Below are 16,942 nucleotides of genomic sequence, written 5' to 3'. Positions count from 1 at the left end.
AAGTCCTGACTGTTATTTGTGCATAGGCACCAAACAGCGGTTCAGCGTACCCATCATTTTTTGAGTCCTTGGAGGAGGTCCTTGAGAGTGCTCCTGTTGGGGACTTTATTGTTCTGCTGGGGGACTTCAATGCTCACAGGGGCAATGACAATGAGACCTAGAATGGCTTGGTTTGGAGGAATGTCCCCGCAGCCCATCAGAACCCGAGTGGTGTTCTTTTATTAGAGTTCAGTGCTTATCACAGAGTCTCAATAATGAACACAATGTTCAAGCAGAAGCAGATGAGGTGGCTCGGGCTTCTGATTAGGATCCCTCCCGGGCCCCCCTCCCTGGTGTGGCGTTCCGGGCATGTCCCACTGGGAGGATACCCTGGGGATGACCCATGGCAGGCTAGAGAGACCATGTCTCCAGGCTGGCGTGGGAATGTCTCAGGATCCCCCCGGAAGTGTAGGATGAAGTGATTGGATAGAGGGAAGTCGGGGCTACCTTGCTAAAGCTACTGCCCCCTTCACCTGACCTCCGATAAATGGAAAATGGATGGATGGATTTTGTGTTCCTATTTTAACTGAAGACATAAAAAAAAAATTGACTTTGTTTAATCCTCTTTACATTGCAAGAAACATGACAGGATGGATTAAATAATAAATTAATAGTGATGTGCCCATTCCCCAAAGGGTTGGATGTCTCAGATGTGGTGAAGCATGTAGACAAGGGATATGGCAAAGCCAACAATTCCCATCGTTCTTGTACAATCGTTCCAGACACCTCTTTTGACAATATTGCTAAGTTTGATACCCATAATCAAAATAATGCATGTCCAGAGCAAGCCAATAAACAGCCAGATGAAAAAGAAAGGGAGATCTTCTCTTTTTACACTGCATGTAGAATTTTGTGTTCTGAAAACTGAGATTTTAAAGTTAACAGTCCAGAGTCCATCACTGCCCTCGAAGCCTGTGCTTGAGTTACATTTACTGACACTATATCCCCGGCTTTTTTATCCTACATACCATAACGGTAAAAATCCAATGGAATCTTTAAAAAACAAAGAAGGGGAAAAAATGATTTCCTTATCCATCCAGATCTTTGTTAATTTGACACAGATGTCTACGCTTCCTAATTCACATGATCAACTGGGACACAAACCAATCCATCCCTAGCTCAACACCCACTTTTAACTAGACCTGCTGTAAATGGCGCTATTAAGTGTGTGTACAGTAGTCTAAGTGTTTCAACAAACTGCCCAATTGCAGAGCTTTAAAAGTGTGTATATCATGAATGCTGGGTCTTGTTGGGTTTTCCGAGACTCTATTGGACTGAGACTGCTATTATTTTGAACACTATTACTGTTCAGCAAACTAATAAAGAAATACTTGGAATCCATATTACTACTTTGTAAGCAAACACTGAGAAAAGTATACTAAGCAACTACAAAAGTAACAAAAGATCCAATAATTATAAAACTGCAAAAATGTGGGAGCGATACCTGGTACCACAACCAGATTACTTTTCTAAGTGGACTTGTGCTACGAGTAGGCATTTTACTCCTGAAGTGCTATTTACGAGGTTTAAGACAATTGGTATTTGTTCAGACTGCGAACTCTGACTCTAATGGGAATTGGATCCAGGAATAGGGTAAACCAATGACAATAGAATTTGGAGAAGGCCAGGGTTTTGATCTGATTTACAGTGCCTTGTTAAAGTATTTGGCTCCCTTGAACTTTTCAACCTTTTGCCACATTTCAGGTTTCAAACATAAATATATCAAATGAATTTTTTTTTGTCAAGAATGAACAACAAGTGGGACACAATCGTGAAGTGGAACAAAATTTATTGCATACTTTACATTTATTTAATAAAAACTTGAATAGTGGGGCGTGCAATAATATTCGGGCCCCCTGCATTAATACTTTGTAGCTCCACTTTTTTCTGGAATTAAAGCTGCAAGTCGCTTGGGATATGTCTCTATCAGTTTTGGACATCAAGAGACTGAAATTCTTGCCCATTCTTCCTTACAAAACAGCTCAAGCTCAGTGAAGTTGGATGGAGAGCGTTTGTGAACAGCAGTCTTGAGCTTTGCACCCAGATTCTCGATTGGATTCAGGTCTGGACTTTGATCTGCCCATTAACACCTGGATACGTTTATTTGTGAACCATTCCATTGTAGATTTGGCTGTATGTTTTGAATCATTGTCCTGTTGGAAGATAAAGCTCCATCCCAATCTCAGGTCTTTTGCAGACTCCAACAGGTTTTCTTCCAGAATGGTCCTGTATTTGGCTCCATTCATCTTCCTATCAATTTTAACCATCTTCCCTGTCCCTGCTGAAGAAAAGCTGGCCCAAACCATGAGGCTGCCACCACCATGGTTGACAGTGGGGATGGTGTGTTCAGGGTGATGGATGAGCTGTGTTGCTTTTATGCCAAACATATCGTTTTGCATTGTGGCCAAAAAGTTCGATTTTGCTTTTATCTGACCGGAGCACCTTCTTCCACATGTTTGGTGTGTCTGCCAGGTGGCTTGTGGCAAACTTTAAACAAGACTTTTTCTAGATATCTTTGAGAAATGGCTTTCTTCTTGCCACTCTTCCATAAAGGCCATATTTGTGCAGTGTACGACTGATTGTTGTCCTATGGACAGACTCTCCCACCTCAGCTGTAGATCTCCGCAGTTCATCCAGAGTGATCATGGGCCTTTTGGCTACATCTCTGATCAGTCTTCTCCTTCTTCGAGGTGAAAATTTAGAGGGACGGCCGGGTACTGGTAGATTTGCAGTGGTCTGATACTCCTTTCATTTCAGTATGATTGCCTGCACATTGCTCCTTGAGATTTTTAAAGCTTGGGAAATCTTTTTGTATCCAAATCCAGTATTAAAGGGCTACTGTCATGAAATGCATGATTTTTAGTATGTTATTAATGAAAAAACGGCAGCCGACTTGGACAATTTTTTCACCACAAAACATGATTTTGACGTATACAGCTTTTTGTAACTCCCGCCATGAAAATCCTCTCGAGGGATTTGTTTTCAAGAAGAAGCAGGAAGTGACGTACATGGTAGGACCAACCTCAAGTGGGCTCGTTTGTTTCTATTAGTATTACGTCCGGGAAGGTAGCTCGTTGTTCTTCCGTGTTAGCCAAAATGCCGGCTCGTTGCATTGCTGGAAACAGCTTGAACACTCGGGAGGATGGAATTACCCTTCATAAGTTTGCACGAGACCCGGTTTGTCGTGAAAAATGGATTGCACGGGTGCCATGGACGAGAGCTTCGTGGGTTCCAAAGGACAGGTAAGTGTGTATACAGCTACTAAAAAAAACAATAGTTTGGGGCGGACCACTTAATCAGTCTCTCACAACGTAACAAAAGATCTGCATACGTATGACAGGCGTGCTAAATGTGTCGATGTGGGCGTCGGGTTCGCCAACGAAGGCTGCTGCCTCGCCAGCAAGGCTGCCGCGTCGGCTCGTAGACGACACCGGCTATGAACAACGCTCCCGACAATGCTGCACTCAGCCACATGTGACAACAACGCCGTAAAGCGCCCCGGCTCAGCGGTGTTGTTCATCACGGACGGCGGGGGCTATGAACAATGCCGTAAAGCGGCCCAGCTCAGCGCCATGATAAGCCACCTCAGCGCCGAAAATGAGCTACCCCGGCCGGGTAGCACGTCGCAGCCGGCCGCCGGCCTTGTTGGCCGGAGTGGCCCATTGCAGCACCGGGCCGTGATGGCTCATCTCTCCCGCGGAAGTGGATCAGACAGGGAGCCGCTTTGGACATGATCGCATATCATCTGAATATGCCACAAAACAATAGGGTAATATTGCCCCGGTAACTTCACTTGGTTGTGTGATGTTCTCTTCTTCGAAAAGAGCTTCCGTGTCAGAAGGGGCATGTTCGTCTCCCATAGTAGGGTGCACCACGTGTTTTCAATGGCGAATGACGTCACGGAGAGGGGATGCAGCCAATATAATGACCACTTAGATGTCGTCGAATGACACTTCCGCAACTTTGCGCATGGATGACGCGCTCTCCGCTCATATTTATTTTTTCGTATAGACATTGAAGTGAACAATGTTATATGTATTTTTCATTACAATATCTATTTTAGAATGTTCATAGGGATGACACTTGACCTTTAAACTTCTCCACAACAGTATCTTGCACCTGGCTGGTCTGCTCCTTGGTCTTCATGATGCTCTCTGCACTTCAAACAGAACACTGACACTATGACAGAGAAGGTGCATTTATACGGAGACTTGATTCCACACAGGTGCATTCTATTTATCATCATCAGTCAACATTGGATCATTCAGAGATCCTCACTGAACTTCTGTAGTGAGTTTGCTATTTGCTAATATTGTACGCCCCACTTTTCAGATTTTTATTGGTTAAAAAGTAAAAAATATCCAATAAATTTCATTCCACTTCACAATTGTGTCCCACTTTTTGTTGATTCTTGCCAAAAATTTAGAATTTTATATCTTTATGTTTGAAGCCTGAAATGTGGTGAAAGGTTGAAAAGTTCAAGGGGACTGAATAGTTTCACAAGGCACTGTATTAATGGGGAATCGACACTTGAAAAAAATATTGAACCACAACCAAAAAGTTCAACCTGAAGGCTTACCATTTTCTCGTGTGACACCCAGCATCTGCACGTCGGCCATGTTGTGGATACTAATGCTACTGGGATAGCCTAGCCATGGGGTTGGAGTCTTGTCCACTACTATGATGCACTGCAGCTTTGGAATTTTTGCTAGAATAGCCTAACACAAATGGTTATGGTTATATGTTATTGTACAGTATATAGTATTTGGCGAAAAACAAATGATATATTCCTATAATATTCTGATAAATGGGTGAATTATTTTTGTTGTAAAAGCAATATACACAGTACACAGTCAGAAGTAAATCTTAAGATTACTTTTACCTTTCTTTAAGAGCATTTTGTATCCTTCATGAAACTATCGTGCATTACCTTAATGAGTGATGTTTCTAACCTTGAGTCTGGTCTCCAGGAGCTCCAAGCTCGTAATGATGTGCGTTACGTCTGTCTCATTCAGTCCATGAGCAATGGCTGGACCCCCCAGTGTTGCATAGAAAGTAGCCACTGCAACATAATAACAATAAAACCCCCACAATGAATAACTTCTCTCCTCTATTCATAGATAATTATTTTACTAAATTGAGACGTTTGGAATCAATTAATAAAATACTGTACTGTGTCATATAATGTAACAGTGTCCCTGGTTCAATTTCACAAGATTAATAAGAAACGTGACAAAAAATATTATAAAATACTAAGTCTGGTTGGAATAGCTTCTGCTTGAGTAGAATGCACCAAGAATTTTGAAAATCAAGATGACAAATGTTTTTTTCAGAAAGATTTTTGTTTGAGAATGCCGATTGAAAATCTGATCAAGACACGCCTTCAATTTAGAGTAACAAACAACTTTATTACGTGACATGTCTACATAAATTCACACACGAATGCAGACATGCTAAATTAGATTTTGAACCCATAACGAAGATGTTCATTTAAATACCCTAATTAGCATAATTTAACAAAGTTTTTCAATTAAAATTGCAACTATAACTGTATAACTTCATTAGTTCTCAACATACTGTCTCTCCTGAACCCATTGATTTCTTCTGTAACTTGTGAAACGATTGTATTTATACACTCCGGTTTCCTCCCACATCCTGAAAACATGCATGGTAGGTGAATTGATGACTCTTAATTGCCCTTAGGTGTGACTGAGTATGATTAGTTGTTTTTTTTTTCCTCACAACCAGTTCAGGGTGTACACCGCTTCCTGCCGAAAGACAGCTTGGATAGGCTCCAGCACTCACGTGACCCTTGTGGGGATAAACGGCTCAGAAAATGGATGGATGGATGCTATAAACATACAGTACTTCCTGTTTTTGTGACCTTGATGAAAAAATAAGGGAGTTACTGTAACTACAAACATAATGGTGATATTAAAGTGGGACTGTCATCCGTATAAACGTTCTAAAATAGATATTGTAATGAAAAATACATATAACTGTGTTCACTACAATGTCTATACGAAAAAATGTGAGCGGATCGTGCGTAAACCATGGGTAAAGTTGCGCAATTGAGTGTACCTCGACATCCAAGTGGTCGCCACATTAGTCGCGTCCTCTGTTCTTGACGTCATCGTCACTTCCGCCGTTGAAAACACGCAGTGCCTACTACTATGGAAGCCGAATAACAGAGATATTCTGATTTTTCCGACGCCCCTTCTGACACCGAAGCTCTTTTCGAAAAGGACAATACCACATAACCGAGTGAAGTTACCCGGGCAATATAACACTATTGTTTCGAGCCATATTCAGATGATATGCATCACGGCCAAACCGCATTCCCGTCCGATCCACTTCCGCGGCGGAGATGAGCCATCGCGGCACGCTTATAACAGAGCCGTGCGGTGCTGCTTTAGGGGGGTGCTCACAGACGCCACAGTACTGAACAACACAGTCGAGCCGGGGCACTTTATGCGCGCACGCGACTGAGGAACGCATTCTGGGCTCAGTTCGTCAGAGCCGCCCCCGTAGCAAAGCCTGACGCGCAGCCTTCGCAGAAACTGTGACCGCCGAACGCGCCTCAGCCGGTGTTGCTGACTTTTTTGCTCCGTGACGGCATTTAAGGTGGAGCCGAGCCTTGCTGCTTTTAGGGGCATGTTCAAAGACGCCGCAGTACGCGATGAACACTATCGAGACGAGGCTGAGTGAGACATTGTTGGTTGGGCGACGCGCACATCGACACATTTATACGCGGATCATTTGTTACGTTATGAGAGACCGATTACGTGGTCCGCCCCAAACTATTATTTTTTTTAGTAGCTGGATGCGCACATCGACACATTTCATAAGCAGATCTTTTGTTACGTTATGAGAGAGACCGATTACGTGGGCCGCCCCAAACTATTATTTTATTTAGTAGCTGTATACACACCTACCTGTTATTTGGAACCCACAAAGCTCTCATCCTCTGCACCCGTGCAATCCATTTTTCACAACGAACGGTCTCTTTGAAACTTATGAATTGTAATTCCAATCCCCCGAGTGTTCAAGCAATGTACAGCAATGCAATGAGCCGACATTTTGGCTGACACGAAGGAAAAACGACCTACTTTCCCCGAGGTAAAACTAATGCAAACAAATTAGTCCACTAGGGGGCACCGCTGTCCTTTACGTCACTTCCTGCTTCTTCTCGAAAACAAATTCCTGAGAGGATTTTCATGGCGGGAGTTACAAAAAGCTGTATACGTCAAAATCATGTTTTGTGGTGAAAAAACACATGGCACGATATTGGCTGTGGGTTTTTCATTAATAATATACCAAAAATCATCCATTTCATGACAGGCCCACTTTAAACTTTTACTCAGTGGTGTATTAAAATGTGTCAAAAAACATTGAAAAAACTATTTTAAAATATTTCCAAGTCAGCAGCACGGCAGCTCAGCTGGAAAGCCTCACAGTTCAAAGATCCCGGGTTCAATCCCGGACCTGCCTGTGTGGAGTTTGCATGTTCTCCCCGTGCCTGTGTGGGTTTCCTCAGACATCCCAAAAACATGCAACATTAATTCGAGACTCTAAATTGTCCCTAGGTGTGATTGTGAGTGTGACTGTTTGTCTCTATGTGCCCTGCAATTGGCTGGCAACCAGTTCAGGGTGTACCCTGCCTTCTGCCCGTTGACAGCTGGGATAGGCTCCAGCACTCCCAGTGACGCTTGTGAGAATAAGCGGTTAAGAAAATGGATGGATATTTCTGAGTCTTCATTAGCTGTAAAATCTGTGCTTGTATGCTATATTCATTCACTTCCTCTGCATCTCTGGGGTGTTAAGTTTTCCCCACCCATCCATAAAACCTTGTGACTGGATATTGGAAAGGATAGGGACAGCAGGGAGAGAGACAGACACTGTATATGTGCACTGAGGTTTTGCACTGAGATTTAAGGGACAGCCAGGCTTGGTGACATCACAGTCTTGCGTCATGGAGCAACAATATTTCCTGCTCTGCGACACTGTGTATGAGGCCATGACATGTCCAGCCGTGAGATCTAGGAGCAAAGCTGCTTGTATGGGATTTTTTTCTTTTTGGAAATAGCAGCTGTTTTAAAGGACATTTTTGTCAAACCACCTTTTTCTAGTAATTGATATGTAATATTTTCTCAGTGATGTCTCATTAAACATGAAATGTGACTTAAAATTGTCCATGTGTACTCGAGTTCGACATATTCAGGTCACCTGCATTTCTTGAGCTTATCTACGACAATAACAAAGCGCCATCTTCCCTTGTCCCTCCCAAGTTAGCAGTGTCAATATAATAAACATATGCTCTCACAAGTGGGTCTTCTACATGGACATAAATCACCAGAGGAAGGGAACGGTCTTAGCCAAATATGAGCAAAGAGGATACAAAACTGTGTCAAACAGCAGTAGGTGGTGAGGGGGGCTTTTCCATAGAGATGAAAGTCGACTTTCGTAAAAAGTCCTGAAAATACAAATGTGAGTACTTTGGGGATCCGGGGGCATGTCTCCCCGTGAAATTTTTGAAAAAAATGGATGGCTATGGTGCATTCTGGCAATATCTGTGAACAAAATTCAGACAAAAATTAAAAGTAAAATTTCCAAGTCCTGACCAAAAAAAAAAAAAATTGGGGAGAAGTTCCCCAAGGGCCAAGGCCAGATTTTTTTGCCCCTATCCCGGTATCACTGGATAGCACAAAACCACATTTGTCAATAAAATATGCCATCTTACCTCAAGACAAATGAATTAAGTGAACTATTCAGTAAAATAACAGCTAAAATTGAAATTTTCCCCACATTATAGTGTAGATATAGAATATACAAGAAAATATATCCTAGAATTTCTACACCTTACAGCAAAACATGTTAAAGAAGTTGATCTGTAGTAATTACTATTAACATTTAAGTCTCAAAACTTCTTACATCACGCTGTACTGATACACTTGACCACATTGGTCACTTAGATATAGATCTAGTAATACTAATACTATAATCAGTTCCCTTTAATATATATATATACACACACACACACACACACACACACACACACACACACACCACACACACACACACACACACACACGCAGTCACTCACATTTGAAAAATGTACAGGTGTGGTCAGCCATGCTCGCAGATAAAATTGCGGGTGTGATTAGCGATGGGCTTAAAATAAGTTACTGGATTCATATAACATAACTGTAAATTAAAAATAAAAAAAAAATACAAAACTAAAATAGAAAAACTCCAAACGCAGAAATGATCATTTCCAATTTCAACTGATATTAGTAGAACATGATATAAAACGGTATTTAAAATTTTTCATCAATAAAAATTCTTGATCTGACAAACTTTATCTGAAGAAAAGTTAAATGCACTGGCCTGTCAAGGAAAAAACGAACGGTCTATTCCACAAATGTTTTGAAAATGCTCAATGTTTAATTCAACATAATCGACGTTCGTGGCAACAAGGGAGCGATACATTGTAAACAAACATTCCTATCGGGAATCGTGATGGATTGTTGGGGGGGCACGCACAACTGGACTGCCGTAAATCGGAGGTCGGCTTGCTGAAAGGCGCCTTTATGTGCATGCACTCGAGGTATTGGCCACACGTGAATCAAGCGGCGTGGTGGATGATAGTCATTGGGGGTTGGGGGGGGGGGGGGGTTGCACGCCGTCACACTGCCTCGCGATTGACGCAATGACCACCCTTGGTGGAACTGAATTTCCTTAGAAATGGCTCATGATGTTGATAACTTTCGACATAAATGCGCTCGCGTTACGTGAAGGAGTTCTGAACATGCTCAATACGTTTAACTTGAATTTCCTGTTTCCGGATGAATACCGGTTGAAGCAGGCTTGTTTGGTTAACAACGTTTATGAAATAAACACGTAAATTAATGTCAAGACCACACAAAATAAGCGACCTCCAGAGATAATGCGAGGCGAGAGGAGGGGCGTTACTCTTACTCTTGTTAGTGCCTCAACATGGCTACGCTCGTGAAAACAAAACAACGAACTCAAACGCATGTTCGTCCAATGTTGTCAACTAATATGCAGATTAATTTTAGGCAATTTTTCCTCAATTTTCCTGAGCAATTTTCAAGAAAATCTAAAAATCCGGAATTCTGGGAAAATCCGGAGGACTTTCATCACTGTTTTCAGGACAGTCATATGACAAAAAGCAGTTTTTGTTTTTTTAATGAAATTGACATTGTAAAATTGAATGTAAATCCATCCACTCTATGGAGGTCTAAATCACCCAAATACAGATCCTTTAACAAGGAGGTTATTTTTCATTTGGTGCATCTTCTAATTGTTTTCATCAATTTATTAGCCTTGAGAGAAACACAGCATTGTTTACTGAATGCCATTCCGAGAAAAAAAATGCTGCAATTGCCATATTTTGGTCTAATGTCATAAATTGAATTCATAAAATAATGCAGAGTTTAAGCACATTTTCATCACTTCACTCCACTACAGTGTGATGAGAGCACACACGCACAGAAACACACTAACAAATACTCACACTGAGTTCACTGGGGGCCTTTGGCTGACTCTGTGGCTCTGTCAACATCAGATACTCACGTAGACTCACTCAGACTGACTATGACGCCATTAGCCTTCACTTGTTTGCCTTTCGTTCCTCCCTGGCGTTTCTTCCTCACTCACCCCCTACCCAACCTTTAACTCCTCTCGACATGTTCACTTTCCACTAGAAGTGTGTGTGCGTGTAAGTGAGAAAGATGCTCTGGCTTGTGCATGCAGCATATTTTCAGTGTGACAGTTTAATGGAGCATAAACTAAATAGCACAGAAAAAAGCCAAGTTTCAAAGAAAATTAAAATGTGCAGCTGGAAATAATTAAATAAATAAAAAACTATTTTCATCTGTCATTAAACAGTTAAGAAGTGTCGAGTCCTTAAAGTGCAACAAATGTGAACATGTTTAAAACATTCTCCTGGAGTTTATGTTTAACACTGCACACATTTCATTACCCATTATTCTTATAATCCATGTGGAATACAGAATGGATGTTGTAACCACAGAAAAATGTGTTCTATGTGGCAACTACCCACGTGCCATTTGCATCCATATAAACAGCAGGTTTCCATCACAGAATAAAGTTGATTTACGGTGGCCAAATGGGAAATGCTGCTCACTTATATAACTGAGTAACAGAAGGGACAAATTGACCTCATTCTTTCTTGTCATTTGCTTGCACACATATAACCACAATATGTGCACACACGCACGGAGGCAGACAGAGGCAGCAAGGCAGGGAGACTGACGGTTGTGGCTCAGTTGGTAGAGTGGGTCGTCCAATAAGCTCGATGGTTTGAACCCCACCTCTCGACTATCTGCGATCGATGTGTCCTTGAGGCACTGAACCCTAAATTGCTACAAGTCGGCCTGGCTGCACCTTGCATGCCATCAGCCACCTATTGGCATATGAACGTGTATGTGAATGAGAAAATGTGTGAGCACCTGTAGAGTGCTTTGGGCACAGTGATGGTGTAGTTAAAACACTCTATAAGTGTAACTCATTCACAATGTAGTGGGAAATCATTAGCAAAAAAAAAAAAAAAAAAAACTCGTAGGTTTGCAAGCTCTCTGGACACATGGGAACCGAACCCACGGTGCATGCACAGAAGTCAGGCAAATGAATTCTTACACCATCAGCAAGTAAAACTCATGGCCTCCACCGCCACTTCCTACAATACATCAAGGATGTGAACAATTTGATGGAAAACTACTTATGAAATCAGAAGTCAAGTTTTAGTTAGTTAATAATAGTAGGTTGTTAGTAGTTGTTGAACTATTATTCAAGTTATTGTAAAAAGGTTTTGGTATCAAAACAAATGCTCACATCTCAACGTATTTATTTTATTATCTAGGGCAATTTAACATTTTGGTACAGATTTTAGCAAAAATCCTGGAAGTTGATCCACGTGATTTGCTTTTGGAGGCTACATAAAATGATGTGGCTGGCTGAATCTGGACCCTGAGCTTTATTGACACAATTTGCATTTTGTAACAAAGCAGTTTAGAGAATGTGTTCATAAAATGAGAAATAACAATTTTAAGGATACAATTCAGTACTTTTCTTCCAAAATCCTACTCATCTACTGGCACCACTCCTGATTAACATGAAAATTTGACAGACAAAGCTGCAATGTCAGGGAACAACAGACTACAGAACTACAAACTAAAAAACTAGAAATAAATTTCTGTTCATATGGTTCATGCTCGGTTTAAAAATCCATCAGAAGACACATTTTGGGTTTTACAGAAAAGGACAATCTAAAGGTTATGTTTTACTCATTTACTCACTAACTAATTTATTATAGACTAGCCAATTTGAATGTTAATAAGAGACCAACTTGAAATTTAGCGGGAGGCTAATATTACTCTCGTGTCCTTATACACTATCTCTACCCTTCAAAAGTCACTTAACCTGCCATTAAACCAACAAAACTACTGAACAGACACACAACTTACGCGGGTAATTGTGCATGAAGCAGGCCAAGGCGGCGATCATCCATTCGGCTCTTGTCTCACAGAATATGGCAATGTTGTGTTTAGGCTTCTGCCCCAGTGATGCCAGACCACGGCCAAACTGGTATGCTGCAGAGAGGGTCTCCCCATAAGACATCCAGTGGTACTCCCCGAGAACCACCTACAGGAGTAAGTCAGGAGGTGTAAGAAGAGAGAAAGATATGCACTGTCAATTTGATGCAGTAAAACATTTGAGCTACAAAGATGAGGAGAGAGATATGAAAGGTCTAAATCTAACAGTCTGTAGGGAAATAGATTGGCTTCTATCATTATCCTCAATAATCAAGGGACAAGATGAGAGATTCTGTCACTGTTAGTAACTTTACACAAATGGAAAACTTTAATACATGTTAAATGCAGCAGAGTACAGTATACTGCAGAGCCGGGGGAATCGAGTGCCAGACTTAGAGCACCAAGTTTCAGACTGGGTACTTGTTTTTAATAAAAATCACAAATAACTCAACTTTACTTTGACTTGGTATTTATGGAACACAACTTGATTTATCCTAAAACTAAATGACTTGACAGGTTTTGCCCATTCATATTTGAAAACCTGCATTTCCGAGATAGTCTGCTATTTGTTTTGGTTTGAAATAAAATGTGTAATGTGTTTAAAAGTGGAAACCCACTAGTAAGTTTTGATGCGAAATGAAATGAAACACGTTATGAAGGAGGGTCCAAGGATTATTACATTTGGAATGAATGATTGTGTTTGTTTTTAGCGTTGGCCTCACAGTTCTGAGGACTGTGGTTCAAATCCTGGTGATGGCTGTGTGGAGTTTGCATGTTCCCCCCGTGCCTGCGTGGGTTTTCTCCCAGCACTTCAGTTTCCTCCCACATTCCAAAAACATGCACTCATTGGAGACTTTAAATTGCCCCTAAGTGTGATTGTGAGTGCAACTGTTGTCTTTTTCTATGTGCCCTGCAATTGGTCGCGAACCAGTTCAGAGTGTACCCCGCCTTCTGCCCGATGATAGCTGGGAGAGGCTCCAGCACTCCTGTGCCCTTCTTTTGGGTATACGGCTCGAAAAATGAATGAGTGAATTATTATGTTTTTGATCAGGTCAAGGAAAAGATAATGACAACATACACAATTTGCAATTTATAAAAGAGACACCAACTATGCTTAACTTTATCCATGCCTAAAAAAAAAATCCACAAAAACAACAACCGATTCAGTTTCAGATTGTGAACGTATTAGTACAACTAACACAAGTGTAGATACTGAGTGCAAAGCGGCTAATGTGAAAATTGTGCTGTGACTGAACGAGAACGTATGACTTAATGGCAAGGTTATAACTTGAGACTTAACATTCGCCTCCAAAAGTACTGAAACAGCAAGGTCAATTTCTTTGTTGTTGTATACAGAAGACATTTGTGTTTCATGTCAAAAGATGAATATGAGAGTAAAAGTTGCTAATTCCAGCTTTCTTTTCATGACATTTACAGTGCCCTCCATAATTATTGGCACCCCTGGTTAAGATGTGTTTTTCAGCTTCTAATATTTTTTTTCTAAATAATATGGGACCTCAATGGAAAAAAAGAGAAAAATCCAACCTTCAATACAAGTGCATTTATTCAGTGGGAAAAAATCCCACATAAAGAAAATTATTTGACATCAAATAATGTGTGCCAAAATTATTAGCACCCCTGGTGTTAATACTTTGTACAACCCCCTTATGCCAACAAAACAGCACCTCATCTTTTCCTATAATGCTTCACAAGATAGGAAAAGACGGAAAGAGGGATCTTCAGCCATTCCTCTTTGCAGAATCTCTCTAAATAATCCAGAGACCTGGGTCCCCTTCTCTCTACTCACCTCTTCAGCTCACTCCACACGTTTTCAAAGGGGTTGAGGTCTGGGGACTGAGATGGTCATGGGAGGAACTTGATTTTGTGTCTGGTGAACCCTCTCTGTGTAGATTTAGCCTTATGCTTAGGTTCATTGTCTTGCTGAAAGACCCAGTGACGACCCATCTTCAGGTTTTGGCAAGAGGGTAACAGATTTTGATTTAAAATGTCTTGGTATTTCAAAGCATTCATGATGTCATGCACCCTAACAAGGTTCCCAGGGCCTTTGGAAGCGAGACAGCCCCACACCATCACTGACCCTCCCCCATACTTCACAGTGGGTATGAGGTGTTTTTCAGCATGCGCATCTTTCATGGCACGGCAGACCCACTTAAGAGTGTTTGTTGCCAAAAAGCTCAATCTTGGTCTCATCTGACCAAAGCACACGGTCCCAGTTGAAGCCCCAATACCGCTTGGCGAACTCCAGACCTTTCCGTTTATGATTGTGAGTGAGGAAAGGTTTTCTCAATGCATGCCTCCCAAACAGCTTGTTGGTGTGTAGACAACGCCTGATGGTTGATTTGGAGACTTTGTGACGCCAGGATGCCACCATTTGTTGTAATTCTGTAACAGTGAGCTTTGGAGATCTTTTGATTTCTCTTACCATCCTCCTCACTGTGCTTCTTCTTCTTTTCCTTTCGGCTTGTCCCGTTAGGGGTTGCCAGAGCGTGTCATCTTTTGCCATTTTAGCCTATCTCCTGCATCTTCCTCTCTAACCCCAACTGCCCTCATGTCTTCCCTCACTACATCCATAAACCTTATCTTTGGTCTTCCTCTCGTTCATCCTCCTCACTGTGCGTGGTGGCAAAATAAACTTGGGTCCTCGTCCAGGCTTGTTTACCACTGTTCCAGTTGTTTGAACTTCTTAATTATTCCCCTCACAGTAGATATGGGCAGCTGCAGTTGAGTGGCAATCTTCTTGTAGCCTCTGCCTGACCTGTGAAGGTTGACGCACATCTGCCTCACTTGTATGCTGTGTTCCTTTGTCTTTCCCATGTTTAAGAGTGGATAAGAGAAATGGCCTCTGTGTCACGTCATATTTATACCCCAGGGAAACAGGAAGTGGTAAATTTCTAATTAAATGTTCCTACATACTCTGGTAAACTACTGTAGAAATGACAGAGATGCTTCAATTATATTTATTTCCTGGGAATTGTTAAGGGTGCCAATAATTGTGGAACAGGTGGTTTAATGAAAAATAATTATTTTTTTAGTCAGGGATTTTTTTATTTTCTTACAATTCATTTGAGTTGAAGCTTACATTTTCCTAAAATTTTCAGTGTGACAGTATTCTTCTGCAATAAACACTGAATTTATTTTAAGGCTTTTAACACATCTTAACCAGGGGTGCCAATTGTCAAGTAAGTTGCCATACCACGAATAGCAATGGAGCGAATTGATAACAATTGGGTTGTATGGTTTGGATTCATGTGTTGAGATGAGCCCTAGAACCAACTCTCAAATTGAACACCAGATGTCGCCAAACAAAATTATACTTGATTGGGTCACCAGCATGGCAAAGATCTCTCTGATAAACGTAGCCTTCCCACTTACCATCTCACCACATTGCATACATATACCAAAGTCAGTAACCGTATATAAACCTAATTTTTTTTAGATCTTTGTATTACATACATATATCAAGGTCAGCAACCTTAATAACCCAATTATTGTCATATCTTTGTATTCACATCTTGTTTTTGACATAAAGACAGCAACAGGATGCAGCTGCTCACACCCTGCGCTTTCCAATGGTTTTTCAATGGCGAAGGACACCGCCCTGCAAGTGATAAACAAGATGTTTGCAACATCAATGAGTTGCTGAACAGGAAGCTTGTCACCTTTGAGTTACCACACAGGATGTTTGCAAGCGATTGATTTTAACTATTTTTCCATTAAACCCTGAGCAGAAAATATGATGCTTTGAAACTGCTTCGTGAAAAGAATATAACCTGTGTATAACCCTCTCTCAGACAAGGCAACACATGATGTGCAACCAACAGAAACAAGCCTGAGAATGCATAACAGAATTGTATTCACAAGAATGTTGATACATTTATGCTATTGCTTAAAAACTAGGGTGAAACTGAACGCAAGTTTGTGATTACACTTTTAAAGATGCACTTATTGATTAAAGGGAAAATGACAGTGGAGTTTGCGGGCGCCAGGCCCAAAATTTGAGTGAAGCTAAGAGGGGCATGACAAGTCAACCCAGGGATGGCGAAAAGGGCCCAATAGGATAAAAAAGTGAGCCCTTCTCACTGGGCGTAAATTCAGCCAACATTTTCTAGAATGTTCCACCAAAAAGCTATAAAAATCTTGGATACGGAAGTCCAGGCCTTTTTGTTCATTTCTCGCTGACAAAGAGACAACGTCCTTCTATAGGTGTAGTAGTCATGAGGCAACTCGCAGGGAGAAGTCTTCGAGCAACTTGGGATGCTTATTTTTGACTACTCCATTTAAAATTGGGGGCAATAAGGTAATGG

General features: G+C 41.3%; 1 protein-coding gene across 5 annotated transcripts in view; it reads right to left on the bottom strand.

Moving 5' to 3' along the window:
• Positions 1-16,942, bottom strand: part of acsl3a (acyl-CoA synthetase long chain family member 3a) — a 41,584-nt gene that overhangs the window by 12,713 nt on the left and 11,929 nt on the right. For all 5 annotated transcript variants that reach the window (XM_061828176.1, XM_061828177.1, XM_061828179.1 and 2 more), the window contains 3 exons: positions 12,549-12,726; positions 4,992-5,101; positions 4,619-4,757 (listed from right to left, as the gene is read on the bottom strand). In XM_061828176.1, the coding sequence (XP_061684160.1) occupies positions 4,619-4,757; positions 4,992-5,101; positions 12,549-12,726 (427 nt within the window). The remainder of the gene's footprint in view (positions 1-4,618; positions 4,758-4,991; positions 5,102-12,548; positions 12,727-16,942) is intronic.

Source organism: Syngnathoides biaculeatus, chromosome 8 (assembly GCF_019802595.1).
Source record: "Syngnathoides biaculeatus isolate LvHL_M chromosome 8, ASM1980259v1, whole genome shotgun sequence".
Lineage (NCBI taxonomy): Eukaryota > Metazoa > Chordata > Actinopteri > Syngnathiformes > Syngnathidae > Syngnathoides > Syngnathoides biaculeatus.
This window is presented reverse-complemented; position numbering and strand designations above follow the sequence as displayed.